The following is a 14,492-nucleotide window of genomic DNA, read 5'->3' on the forward strand; positions in this document are numbered from 1 at the left end:
ATAAACTAGACTCTTAGGAATTACTGTCACAGTACAATACAATAATAGATCTTATGTATTTTAAAAGGGTAATCCAAGATCCACAAAATTTGGTTTGATTATGCTTAAAAAACCCCCGAAGCCTAAGAAATAGAGGTAGAAACTGTTAAATAAATACTGAAATTGAAGGTGAATGTGAATTCTTCTTTTGGAGACTCTCTGTCAGGTATTCAACTTGATATATTGAATATTGGTCAAATCCATTACACTTTGTCTTCCCTTCCTGGGAGCTCTTTTCATCCTTCATCTATCCCCTTTTAACAGTTTGGAACAAAATGCCCTTTCTGTTATAAAAGAAATAAGACAACTTTATGATTTGCCTGTGGCCAGGAACTCCTGCAGGGTAAATACAGTTGATCAAGCTTTGACCAGCTGGTGAAAAGCTTCTCCTGGGTCAGGATCACTCATATTACAGTGTGTGTTGCTGCTGCCAAAGCACCCTTTTGCCCTTTCAAAGCAGAAGGCAAGATGATGCAAGATGTTCAGTGGTACCATGCTGATTTGCAGCAGCTGGAGATATGGTTCAGAGACTTCAGAAGGATTTTTGCCCCCCACGATTTAAGAAGGAGGTATTTAGACTAGGTACTGGCTTGGAGAGATTTCCTTACATCATCTTGCAGCTGGATTCATAGTTGCCTGCGGAAAGCTGATAAAAACAAAGACAACAAGATGAGTTTGAAGGAACTCAAGAACTTCCTGAAAGAAGTAAACATCGAAGTCAATGACTATCATGCCAAAAAGATTTTCCAGGTAAAGAGAACAAGCAGATAAAGTTGCTGTTGACTGAGGTCATGATTTCCCAAAGTGTTCAGCTTTAGTTGGAGATCTAAGCTGATATGAACTTGTAGCATCTTTTTTTTTTGCACCAAGGAAATATTCAGACTTTTTGGTGTTCAGTAGGTTCCCACTGACAATTAAGTTAATCTAGCACAGCACTTCTGATGAAGGTATCTTTCTTGTCTGATGCAGATATCTTTGATGTAGGTCTTCTCCTTTACCATTGAAGTTCCTTTTAACCAGGTTTGGGAGAAAGATGAGATACATACATGAAGAATGTGAGAAATCTAAAATAGTGAAATGCAAATGGATATTGAGTAAAAGGTGTTGCGGTAGTTTTGCATGTCTTGAGCACATGACAATGCCTAAGACACTTGACATCAGAGGAGTTACAATTGTGAGCCCAAATCTTTACCTGCCCAGAGGAGAGTGCCAAGTGACTGTTGAAAACAGAAGAAAAGAAAAAGTGCAAATGAGGAAAAAAAAAAAAGGCAAAACAGAATCAAGATAGATATGTGACACTGCACACAGGCCTGGATCAGTCTAGTTGCTCTAACAGCCTGAGGCATATTTAATCTGCTCAGGAACATCTAATTTCACAAGATTTGGCTTGCTGGCTAAGGCTACGGGAAGATAATGGAAATGATGACAACTTCTAAGTTGTTAAGTTTTTAGTGTCTCTCTAGATGAGCCTTCCTGCCTACGAGAGATAAATTATCTGGATAAATTCCAAATTTTCACCATGTCTGAAGGAAGATTTGAATTCATGGGTGGGCAGTATCTGAGATGCTTTTTCTTATCAGTGGTAAGCAGGTGGGTGGTTGTGGGCATTGAGCAGTAGTTCTGCTCCTTCCTACCAGCAGGTAACAGGGGAGATTGGGAAGGTTTCACTAAGAACTTCCCTAAAGGGAGGAACTTGTTCTCTAATCCTCGTTCTATGGAGGTCCCTCTCTGGTAATTCTGCAAGGATTAAGGGGGAAGGTGGCCAGCAGATCTTCAAGATTTTTTCCTTGCAAAATCCTCCTGATGAACTGCTGGTATATCTTGTCCTTTCTTTCCCACTCAGGAGACCCTGAAAGAACAGCGGGATTCTTCTGCCTGAGTTAGATGTCTCCAGTGCAGATGTCTACACAGGAAGAAGTCACTTTGCTCTTCCTTTTCATTCTATGTAGGTCAAGACAATAAAATTCAGTGAGACTGGGGCACAATTTGCTTCATTCTATTGAGACAGCTCATACAGATGAATCCTACATCTTTAAATATTAAGCATATAAAAATATACCTTTGTCTTGGAGACACAGTCTCCCCTTCATTCAGCAATGCTCTTTTGCTGTTTCAATAGTTAGAAGGAAGCTCTAGGAGTAGAAACTTGCTGATTTCTACTTTTTGGATTTTTGTTTGTTTGTTTTTCCTCTAGAAGACCAGTTACTAAGCTCTGACTCATCCCATCTAACTGCAGGCAACTAACTGAAGTACCTTTATTAGACAGGTAATTATTCTAATCTTCCTATACATCCAGTGGATATCGAGGCTTTTCTGGAGATTAATTCAGATCTCTTGTTGTCTGACTTGCCTCCAGCAAGTGTCTGTCTTGCTCTACTTGACCACTGAGTTAGCCTAAAATAAATAACTATCTTCCTAGCTTACATGCTACCTAAACTTAGATGGGATGAGAGACATTACAGTGTCTTATGAAGGTGATCATTTCTGTATTAGTGAGTTTTTTCTTCATTTAGTCACAGGAAGGAAGGATGAATAAGCATTTGAAAGAGAACTATAGAGCATGTCTCACATTATTCTTTCTTTTCATCATATAGGTTTCAGGCACATCTGAGTTAGACATATGCAATGCAAACTGGCTCTACACATAACTTTTCTAGGTGCTCATCATGTTATGTATTCACATGTTATATTCCTGTCTTAAAGAAAAGAAAACCTGTCACTCACCAGATTTCTGCAGTTTCTGCCATCCTGTTTCCCTCTTTCCATTCTTTCTTCAGTCACTAAATATCATGTTCTGCTTAGGCTGAGACCTGCTAAATCACAGCATAGGATGGTACGGTCATGGAAGGCAGCAATGAAAGGATGGTTCCAGGAGTGCTCAAATCTATTTTGAAGTTCTCCATAGCACTAAGCATTTCACAGGTTATCTCATCACAGAGAGGCACCCGCAGCTTTCACCCAGCAGATCTTGAAATCCTAATAATAAGGGAAAATCTTTGCCGTTAGTTCAGCCAGCAGCACACAATACATTGTGATCATTTTATTTGGTTTTATAAGTAAGTGGGCTGTAAATTGCCACTCAAGCACTCCAGTGGTGGCATCCCAGAGGGAGGAATATTTTCTCATTATCATCTTGCTTGAGGATCTGCCAAGATCACTGTGGCCATCAGTGAGGTCATCAGCAGAGTTAGACTGAGATTACCATGAAGACTGATTAAACCGAGACACATTTTGTACACAAACCCCAGGGCTATGGCTCTGTCTGTCACGATAGATCAAAGACAAAGGCTCTTTTAAGTTTACTTACAGTATTTTAGTCCAGGGACTCTACCAATCATTTAAGATGCACTGAGTTAAGTGTTTCCCTGTATTTCTCCATCTCTTGGTCTACAAATTCCTTTTGATACCTGCTTCATTCTTAAGTTGTCAGGAGCTTTCCTTTTAACTTTGTGTCTGCACAGCACCTACTTTAGTGGAGCTCAGGGCTATGCCTGGTGCTCATAGGCCTACCGATGAGTTAATAATTAGAATAATAATAATTTTAACTGTTCTGTGACTTGAGTTTCTCATCAAGAACCATCGAGCAATTGCTTCTCATTCACTGGCCGGTAACTTTGTCCAATTATTTTGTGTTCTGCGTTGTGTAGCCCTGGTGCAGATTACGGCTGGCATATGCCAGAAGGAAAGAAGGTTTTCACTCCTTCTCCCCTCTACGTTTACAGCATTGTGACAAGTCCAAAACAGAGGCTCTGGAGGATGAGGAGATAGAGGAATTTTACAAGATACTGACAGAGAGGAAGGAAATAGACAACATCTTCCAAAAGTATGCAGATGCTGAAGGGTTCATGTCCTGCCAGAATCTTGTGAGGTTCCTCTATGAGACACAGCAAGAAGAAGATGCTGTTGTTGCTGCCCCTGCCTTAATTCAGAGATATGAACCAAATGAAAGAGGTAAGTTGGAACTGTGCCTGGTTTGGGTCAAAAACTTATTTGCTTGGTGAGCTTGAATTGCTTTCCTGTTGTTTTCTTCTGCAGGTGTGTGTGTCTTTCTCTCCTAGCAGCTGTTTCTGAAAAGCCAGTGTTAATAGAGAAATATTAACAGGTCTAGAAGAATAGTGTACAGGAAAGCCAAGGGAATATCTCTGTTCTTCTTCAGCTTAAGTTCAGTAGGAAAGCAGATGATAAGGAGATAGTTATAGAGCACTGAAATCCCAGTGGGAAAGGCTCTGATGACCTATTTGAAAGATAAGATTTCAAGTGTCTTTGTAAGGTTTAGTGGGTAGTGATGTTTCTGTTCTCCAGAAGCAGAAATGGAAGCTAGTCTTTTTGAAAACTGTCAGGTGTTGAGGTCTCTGAGCAGTTAGCTGAGAAAGTGGCTTCTGTTTAGAAGAACAAACACAATTGTTTTTGTGCTCAGAAGTTAAATGAATAGACAGACTGGAGCATGTGGGAGGATAGGTCCAAGAAATTATCCCCAAATCATAGACTTTCTGCATTGTCCTAATATAACTTCAGAAGAGGGGCGATGCTGCTTTACAGATGTCAGATCTGGAGATTGGAGTGAGGTCTAGTTCCATCTCTTGAGATGAAGAGATTTTACTTCCCCTCAAAATGAGTTAATTCTGCATTTACTCTTTGCAAACTATATATTCATTGATTTTTTGACAATATCTCTATTTGGACATGAAGGGAAATCGAAGTGCGCAGAATAAGATATTTGTACTGTGGATCTCTAGAGATGGTTTGGGTAAATACTGTTCTTGGCAGTTTTTAGGTCCTTTCAAGGACAGTAAGTGCCATAAAGAGCTATGCTTGTGAAAGAGTTTTAAAAGCATTTTCAGGTTTGATGAAGCTATCATCTTCACCTGAACAGCATCAACATCTTTAGTAATAGCTGAATGTCTAGGGAGCACATTTTGCCTCTGAGGTCTTCTGAAGATCACTAGGCATTTGTAGGTAGAGTTATAAGCCAGGTGAAGATGGCACAGCCTGGAGGTGTCAGATTTTCATTGCAGGATTTGTGTCTATTTATCTGGCAGCCAAAAGAGGTAATGCCATGACCAAGGATGGTTTCCTGATGTACCTGCTGTCTGAAGATGGGAATATATTCAACCCATCTCACAGTAAAGTTTACCAGGACATGACTCAACCACTCAGTCACTACTTGGTGTCATCCTCACACAACACCTATCTCATGGAAGACCAGCTGACAGGTCCAAGCAGCACAGAAGCCTATATCAGGTAATGTGTGTGTGTGCACGTGTGAACACAAGATATATTTATAATATAAGTGCAAGAGGACTAGGAAATGATCTCTAACCCTGAGATGTAGCAGTGGGCACTGGTTTGTGTTCACATTAAATTGAACTGTTTCTAGACCAGGTTCACCATGTTTGCATTGCATAGCAGTTTATCTTGCATTTACACTTGGCCCCATCTGATGTCCTTCTGTATAAGGCATTGTATAAGGCATACAATTGCTAAATTCTTTATGTGTGTGTATTTTTTTAAATTTTAAATTATCTGCAATAATACAGGGGTTGGATTGCAGCCCTGTAGAATGGTGTTTTCCGAGTGTGAAGCTCAGGGAGTCTATCGTGTGCCACAGAATATGGCATGAGATCAAGTGTACTAAGGATTCATAGGATGCAAATAGTTCTGGGATAGAGCTGGAGAACTGCACAGGGGGATGGAGGGAGCCAAAAATGATGGGTACTACTATAATGTTAACAATCCATATTGCTTTTTGTGAGTAGTCCCTGACATGAACTATTTCTAGAGCCGTGCTGAGGTTTATCTTGGGGCAAACTTGCTGCAATAGTCCACAAAATGGGCTGAGATGTGAGCTAATGAGTAAGTGTGGATGATCAAGAAGCTCATGCATGATTTCTCTTCATCAGTTTAGATCAGTTTTTCTCTTCATCAGTTTAGATGCTCCCATAGCATCTCTGGACAGAATATTAGGTGTTACCTGCTTCTGACCTTAATGATGAATGTTGTGCCTGATAACTTGTGACCAGGGGCCTGCAGTGGCCTCCATTAACTTACACAAACACCATATCTTCTTTCTTCCATGACATATACACAGCACTGTTATTGAGACAAAGATTTCTTATAAGCAGGCTGGTAACTGCAGTTCTTCCTGTGCTTATTACTTATCTGTCAGGAAATTATGACTGTCTAGAGTCATAAGCTTAAACTAGTGGAGAGTGAAATCTGACACGACTTGCATTTTCATTAGCTGGATGAATTCATTTTGCAGTATCTGAAAATTACAGAATTATGTTTTGACTAGGGGAAAAAAAAAAAGATTCCCACGATTCTTACTGCAATGAATCAAAGGACCTGTGTTATCTGAAATATACAGGGAGTTATTGCAAAAGAGACAAAATGATCTTCTAGAGAGGGGTCCATATAGGGGGAACTACATTTGAAAGAAAAAAGAAAATGCAAGTGTGGATATTCACAGGCAGGACTTTCCAAAGGGAAATTCAGTCTATAGCTTCAGTTCTGCACACTGGCTCTCAACAAACATCATTGCAGAGTTCCCATAGCTTCCTCCCTGACTCTGAGGATTCATCCCTCATGTCTTATCAAATCTAGTTGAAGAAGGCACATCATCCAGGCTCTGTGAGCTCACTTCTAAGGCTGACCTTGACCTATTGTCTTTCTTCCACTGCGTAATTTCTTCATTTTATGATCTTTGGGCACAGTCTCTGGGCACAGATATGAGTATCTTTTCTCATCTGGCACTCACTATCTCCTTTTCTGTCAGTTACCTTGGACTTTCATGACTTCTGTCTTCAGACCCCTTTTGTACTTTCCTTGCTTGGCCTTGAGCTCTCTTCACTGACTCTGAGCTCTCCTGATTTTACCCTTTCTCCATCTGCTTTTCCAGTTTTCCAATCTCCTCTTTTCTCTCCGGATCCCAAGCTCCTTGTAAACCTTCCCAAGAAATATCTGTGCCTGATACAGTCTCATTTTGAAATGGAGGGGAAGGTTTAAAACCCAACCACTTCGGTTCTTTGTTTCCAGAGCCCTCACCAAAGGTTGCCGTTGTGTGGAACTGGATTGCTGGGACGGCCCTAACTCGGAGCCTGTCATTTATCATGGCTACACTCTCACCTCCAAGATCCTCTTCAGTGATGTCATTAAGGCCATCAAGAACTATGCTTTCAAAGTAAGGCTGAGGGAATTTGGACCCTCTAACATTTCTCGTATTGCACTATTTGAGACACATAGCATGTCTCTGCCCTTTAAGCAGAGACCATAAAAAATAAGTTTGCACGTTAGCATTTCTCGTGAGTAGAAGATACGTCCTTCTGGCTGGGCATCCGTGTTCTGCCTTCTTCAGAGATCCATTTCTGTGAGTTACTCGTTAGGCAGTGCACTGTCTGGGACTGAGTGTGAATCTACCAGCACCAGCTGCATCCTGGATCCCACTGTAATGAAAATAATGCCCAAAGTCTTGAACAAGAACTTCAAGAACCACAAGAACTGTGGTGGAAACTGCAAATGGGCCTGTTGTTTGCATGGCTTTTATATCTCAGGGTACATCCCTAGTTTAGGAGTACCGATGTTTAGGAGCATTGGAGGAACAGGTATGAGTACTTCTATCTTGCATTAAAAGAAATGAGCAGGTCTGGTATCTTACATTTTAAGTGCTGGGCAGTTCCTTCAGTACAATTAAGTTGAGATCCACACCAAGTTTGCTTCAGGGCTACAACGACAATGTCTTCAGCAAATGTCTAGGGGGTTACAGAGAACCAGATCAGGCTTTTGCAAGAAAGGATTCAGTGGTGTGAAATCTCAGTCACTTAAAGATCGGAGCAAACCGAGTGATTTACAAAGCCTCCTTTTCTGGGCCTTGCTCTGAATTAGGGAGATGCTCATACATGATGCAGGTGGAGAATGGTGGCACAGGGAGCCTCATCAAAGTGCTCTGGGAAGTCTGTGACAGGTTGCTTGATCTAGCTCACTGCCTTGTCCATTAAATTGTCATTTTTGGAGACATGAACAGAGATAACTACAATGCAGCCAAATATGACATTTTAAATAAATGCTCACTTTAGCAGAACCCTAGACACTTCAGTTTCCAGAGAAAATATGCAGTTTATAACTTCTAGTGAGACTGGGGTTAATCTGCAGTTTCACTGATGATGGATGTTACTGTATTTTCTAGACTTCACCATACCCTGTCATCATCTCCCTGGAGAACCACTGCAGCCTTGACCAGCAGAAGGTCATGGCTCAGCACATGACGACAATCCTGCAGGACATGCTCTTGGTCGTACCGATAGATGGAAACAGATCCCACTTCCCCTCTCCAGAGGTGAGTGAAGCCACTGTAGCACTTTTTGTCTTTTGAGGGTGGGACAGGAGACATCTTCTTCCTGGGCTTTTGGGTCACCAGGTTGGGGAGAATACACCTAGACTGGAGAAAGGTGCCCCCACAGAAGAACAAAGCTTGCTGAGGGTAGCAGTGAAATAAGAAATAGGAGTATCTAGAAATAGCTGATGCCCATTGAGCCCTATTCTATTTGCTTACAGTTTGGAATTCTCAGAGGAGACATCCTTGAAGGACTGAAGGCATTCTTAGTCCATTTACTAAGCCAAGCAATGCACTTAGTGCCTTGAGGAGGTTGCTTTTGTGGGTTGTCTCAGGGCAGCTGAGTACTGAGGATCTCTCTTGGATCACCACAAAGCTGCATATGGCCTTCTTTAGGCTGATAATCTGAAGCACAGTTAGGTTACTGCACATACAAGGATACAAGCTAAGCGGTTACAAGTCCTCTGTGTTTCTGATGCAATGGGGCTGGACATTGGCTGTTTCCTGAAGGATGGGCAGTTTTGCTCTGTGCTGATGGACACAGCATATATTCCCCTCTCCCTTTAATGCCTTGGATACTCTGCTGTGAAGATCCAGGCTGGGAATGGTGAGCAGGACAGCTATGATTGCTTTTCCCTCAAAGCCTAAGGGTAAAAAAAAACCTACACAGGTAGCCTCAGACTGTGTCAAGAATAAAGAGCAGAGCATCATCACACTGAGCACAGCCTGGTTTGGGACAATGGTGGGTATGGCAGCAGTGCTGTGCTACCGTGGAGCATCCTTGAAGGACAAGGGGACCCAGGAGGTTGTGCAGGGCAGATGCCCCCATTATTCCAGTGAAGCAGGGAAAGCAGAGAACCACGCTTGGGCCATGTAGGCAGAAGAAGAGATATCGCCATAAATAGGCTTGCACCACTGTAAAATTATTATCTCACAACTAGATGAAAAGTAGAAATGGATTAATGATATGAAAAAGATGTATTAAAAAAAGGTTAAGAAGAAAGCATATTGTACTATTTGCCTGTTTCCACTTTTTTAACCTCTTTATTCTCTCCTAGGCACTTTGCAGAATCAGGCATGTGCTAAAGTAGCTGCAGTTCCTTTTAAATTGCATTTCTTCATTAGAGAAATGATTTGCCAAAAAATACACAGGAATGCTTAGCTGGAGCTGGAAGGAGTTTGTGCGTGGGACAAAGCTGGCAGTTATCAGGGGAGAAGGGAAGAGAAAAGAGCTGCTCAACATATCTTCCATATTTTTTCTCCCTCTCCCTTTTTCTCTTTTCTGGTTTTCCCCTTTTGTTTGAGTGTTGCACCCCAATAGATTTGCAGAGTAAACAGATCCATGTTGCTCCCTAGGTGCAAGAAATAGGATAAATCATAATTTTGGTGCTGTTGCTTCAGTAGGACCTTTACACTGGCACAAAGTTGCCTCCTTTTAATCAGCGACTGTCCCAGGATGAGGATACACCCAGCATGGAGACAGATCTCTGCAGGCTAGTACAGAGTTGGAAAATCAAAGCATTAAGTATTGCCTCTTGGCTAGTTATTTATCTTTAGTGCTGGAAAGCCGCTGACAACTTTTCAATGCACTGTTAATGCTTTGCAGGCCAGGGGAATAATATGAAAACTCGAAAGGAGAAAAACATCAGGAGAAGAAATGTGTGATGTGTACAAGGAAATGACCCCAGCCTCCCTAAAGATGTTTTTCCCATTCTTGGGCTCATCTCTGCTGCTCTGCTTGCGCAGATGAACATGTGGCTCCAAATGAAACAAAAGGGCCTGAATCTACCTTAGTGAATAGATCTGGGATAATATGCTCCAGTGGAGGGGTTGATCCATTTAGTTAAAAAAAAAAATTGGCAATGTAGTGAAAACAACACTTTTTTTCTCTGGTATTTTTCCTGTGCCTGCCTGCCTTGTGAAGCAAAGGAGTGTGAAGGGCTGAATTGCTAACCGTTTGTGGAAAGTACCTTGAACCTGAAACACTATGGAAAAAAACAAGAAAAACCTTTTGGATTTTCCACTTCCTTGTAGAGCTGGCATGGGAAAAGCTAGAAAGCTTTTTTTTTTTTTTTTTTTTAAGAAAAAAAGGGTGGGACTTGGATCTGCCACTAGGAAGAGGGCTATAAAACTGCAAATAGAAGCAGGCAACACACTGCTGTGGAGTGTGTAAGCAGGGCAGTACCAGTAATTAAAAGAAAACCAGCACAGTTTGGATTCACACTAATGACTCTCACTGCAGCCCAGGGCAGATTTGTCCGATCTGATTTATTAGGATCTGTACATGGTCGGAGGTTTGGGCTATACAGAGAAATCTAAATATCCCCCTTAAATCACTATCTTTAGGTCCCAATAACAAATTTGAGATCTGTGTGATCAAAAAAGCCAAGTCTGTATGATGTTCAAAAGCCATGGAAAAGCTTCAGGAAAGCTTTGGAACAGCACTGGGGTCCTAGAGGAGAGCTGCTGACTGCTTTTCTCAGGTCCTTTTGTCTCATCCCTGCTCTATACAGAGGTTTGCTAGGGCCTTTTCCCCACATCTGTGCTTTCCAATCAGATATGAGGCAGAAAGCAACACTGAAATGAGACTGAAACAGTTACCAACAATGCATGCGACTTCTAATACAGTGGAAATCCAAGAGAGCTCTGTACTCTTTGTGCTGGACTTCCTTGTTTTCAGTGAGGATGGATCTTTGACTTAACAGACCTGCTTTGGCAGTGTGACCATGAACTCCCTGATCTGCAGCCCAGTTCAGTGACCTTGAAAGGGCTCTGTCTCTTCTTTCGCCTGTAGGAAGGCTTGTGTCTGTGGACTCCACTATCCCATACCTCCACCGTCCCACCATCTGTTCCATTAATTGCCTCCATTTCTGCTTCTGTTGCCCACATTCAGCATCTCTTCTTGAGTCTCTTAGCTCAGGAGCTGCCCCCATTGCAGCAGCAGCATCACAGCACGGCACAACCAGTATGAATGCAGGGGTGGCCGTCCTGTAGGGCACACTGTGCTCAGGGCAATGGAGCAAATGCCTCTAGATTTGGTTCAGCAAAGTCCCAACCAGCTGCAGTCACAGCAATCTAAATCAGGACTTGATCCCAAGAGCCATCTGCCCAATCTGCTTTTGCACCATGGGCTGAGGCTATTGAGTAGATACCACCCAGTAGGATATATGCTGTGTTGGCTTACAGTGCGTGTGGCTTCAAGTTCCATGACTTCATTCCTAACTCCACATACATGTCTTTCCCTAATGCTAGCACAGCCTTTATTGGCCTTGACTACAGTGCATCTTCTTGGCTGAAATTCTTAAGTTTTTTCCCTCATATGTCTCAAAATCGCCTTTGATAGTGTGTTTCTTTCTATTTTTTGATTCCTCCTCCCATCCTCTATATTAAAGACCCATCCTCTGTATTAAACACTCATTAGATACCTTGCTACACCACAGCCTAGAGGTGGCCTGAAAGACACTCACAGATGGAGGTGTGATATGAATTAGAACATCTGGTCTATATATTCCCTTATGAACACTAATTTGATAGTCTTAACAACTCTGAAATCTAGGGAGATGGATTTCTTTATCCTGAAGGGGAGATGTAAGGTGGCACTGCTCAGGTACTGTATATCCATGTACTCTAGCAAGTCACTTTGGGCTCCTTTTGAAGCTAAGTAACACAACCAGGGGAGTGTGAGGTGTGGTTCACCTCCTCCTAAGTGTTTATCTAAAGAGGCTGGGCGAATCACACCCTAGAAGTGTTTAGTTCTCTCTGTTGACTCTAAAGGAGGTGTTGAAAGCACAGAAAGTTTGATGAGGTGGATCTCCTCTCTCCCACCAAGATTAAAGTAGGAAATCAGGCCATAGGTACATGGTTTACAGGCTGCCACTAGGAGTGAGACACTTTCAGGTAGGAGGAACCCATGTGTGAAGATCTGGTCTTAACAGTTTTTCACCTTTGGATAAAATAAACAGTGCTTTGATTTAAGATGGTTGCCGTACCTCAAATCCCAGACTTCCAAAGGGACAAATCTGGGTGTCGGAATTGCACCTGCAGAGCCAGGCTTGCTGGTGTGCAACAAGAAAGGTGGCAGGGAGAAAGAAGGGATCTTTTCTTGCAGAGAGCTAAGGCAATAAGGCTTCCAAGGTATATAAGAAATGGCAAGAACTGCCCCTATTCTAGCAGTCACCATACTATATGTTCTTGATCCAGTGTTCTTGTAACCGTTCCTGTTGACTTAGGTCTTATTTGACCTAGTGCTTGCCCCAGGCAGTTGGAATGGCTTTATGGTCTATTTGGAGAATATTTGCTGAGTATTTCAGGAACACTCGTGCTTCTCCTGAAGATGGGATCTGCTCAGCAGAGCTGAACTGATGAACTGTCTGTCCCCTCAGGCAAAGTTAGGCCTGAAATACTTAATGTCACGTGAAGGAAAACTAAGAGAGCTAGAATGAGTGTATGTGTGTGCTTCTGCCTTTGTGTATTTACTGATTTAAAACCTCATTAAAGGAGATAAGCACTGAAATTTCTTTCACTTTGCTTCCTGCTACTCATATTATGAAATGAGAGAGGACAATGCTTACAAGTGGCAACTTCTGCAAGGTGGATTTGCTACTATAGAGCAGCACCTCCTGCAGGAAGTGTACATCCTACATCTGTTTTAGTGTGAATCTTACCCCTCTGAAGGGAGATTTTGTGGAGCCCAGTGAGCCAATGCATCTTGTCGTGGGTCTGGTCATACATGGACTGCTCTCCCCCATAGATGTGAAAGAAATCACCTGCAATGAGGGATATTAAACCTTTATAATGCAACAGGACTCCTTTAGCATTCAAGGCCTGAAGGGACCACTGTTATGGTGTAATCACCGTATTGAGCACCCAGGCTGAGTCCATGGGTAAGAGTAGCACTGAGGAGGCGCTACTGGCAGCCCTAGCCAGTATTGGCTGTGGTTAGGACCCGAAGTGAAGGCCAACTTGCTGTACTGTCACTGCTGATGTTACTCAGTCACTTAGGGTGGTCTGTGCTGGAAATCACAACCTCCCACAGATAGTCTGTTCTGAATTTTAATAGCTTAACATGGGTTAGGATTCTGTTTCATAATAATGAATCGAGCAATCTGCCCTAAACACCTTTATCTCTAGTTTTCTGTTGTTGGGCTGTGAAATTAAGAGTGGCAAGCTTATTGAAACATCCTTTAGGAGACATTAGAAAGCAGATGCAGAGAAAAATCATGTATAGCAGGAGGTTGTCTGTGGCCTGCAAAGGAATAGCAGTGCTTCTCTGGGTCCCTCCACCAACTTAACCCCCTAAACTAGTCTATCCAAAGCATTGAATGGAGTCAGGAAGGTTGCAGAGAGCTAGATTTCACCAGCTGCTAGTGGGTATTATGGAAGCACAGAAAAGAGCTGGATCCTGGAAGCAAGAAGAGTGGAATGTGGATACCACAGACAGTGGTTTTGAAGTGAAACTTTAAGATGAGCCATTGTATCTCCCATCTATGCATGTGGAGAAGGGAGGTAAACCTCTGCCTAGAAGAGGGCTGAGGAGCTGGGTGGGTTGAGAATCATCTGGTTGTGGGAAGGAGGACATTGCTATGCTCTAAATATTCCTTTTAATCTTTTCTCCCAATCAGTTCTTACCCAGTAATCAGTAGCCTCCTCCCAGATGCGTTTGTGCAGCTTTTGCATGACAGGGAAAGTGCCCCAATGTAAACATATCATTTGTGGTAGCTGTAAGAAAAAGCTCTTGGCTGCTTCTACAGGTGCCTGGGTCAGATTTCAGCTCAAGCCAAATTTTATGCATAGCTTGGCTGGGTGTTGAGGGGTTAGGCTGGTCTACTGAGACATGATGCAATTTACTTGCACCCACAAAGAGGCAATTGCATTCTTCAAAAATCTGTGTTGATTTAACAAAAATCCTTGGTTTTCTACAGCCCTGTCATTTGAGAACAGTGGGGATTTTTGCGTTTACTGTGGTGGAAGGGGCCAATACAGGATGTCACTGAAAGAAGGGAGAACGTGCTGCACACAGACTGAGGAATTCTATTTGCTAATTCTGAGATTGCATTTTGCTGGATTAAGCAACACTGTCCATAGCCAAGAATACCAAAAGCATCCATGTGTCAGCAGGAAACGC

At 42.4% G+C, this 14,492-nt stretch overlaps 1 protein-coding gene across 1 annotated transcript in view; it reads left to right on the top strand.

Moving 5' to 3' along the window:
- PLCD1 (phospholipase C delta 1) overlaps positions 1-14,492 on the top strand; it is a 42,501-nt gene that overhangs the window by 19,962 nt on the left and 8,047 nt on the right. Inside the window, exons 4-8 of the mRNA XM_026051937.1 lie at positions 660-789; positions 3,762-3,990; positions 5,079-5,280; positions 7,075-7,219; positions 8,222-8,371. Of these exons, the coding sequence (XP_025907722.1) occupies positions 660-789; positions 3,762-3,990; positions 5,079-5,280; positions 7,075-7,219; positions 8,222-8,371 (856 nt within the window). The remainder of the gene's footprint in view (positions 1-659; positions 790-3,761; positions 3,991-5,078; positions 5,281-7,074; positions 7,220-8,221; positions 8,372-14,492) is intronic.

Source organism: Nothoprocta perdicaria, unplaced genomic scaffold (assembly GCF_003342845.1).
Source record: "Nothoprocta perdicaria isolate Ctin4 unplaced genomic scaffold, notPer1 scaffold_80, whole genome shotgun sequence".
NCBI classification, from domain to species: domain Eukaryota; kingdom Metazoa; phylum Chordata; class Aves; order Tinamiformes; family Tinamidae; genus Nothoprocta; species Nothoprocta perdicaria.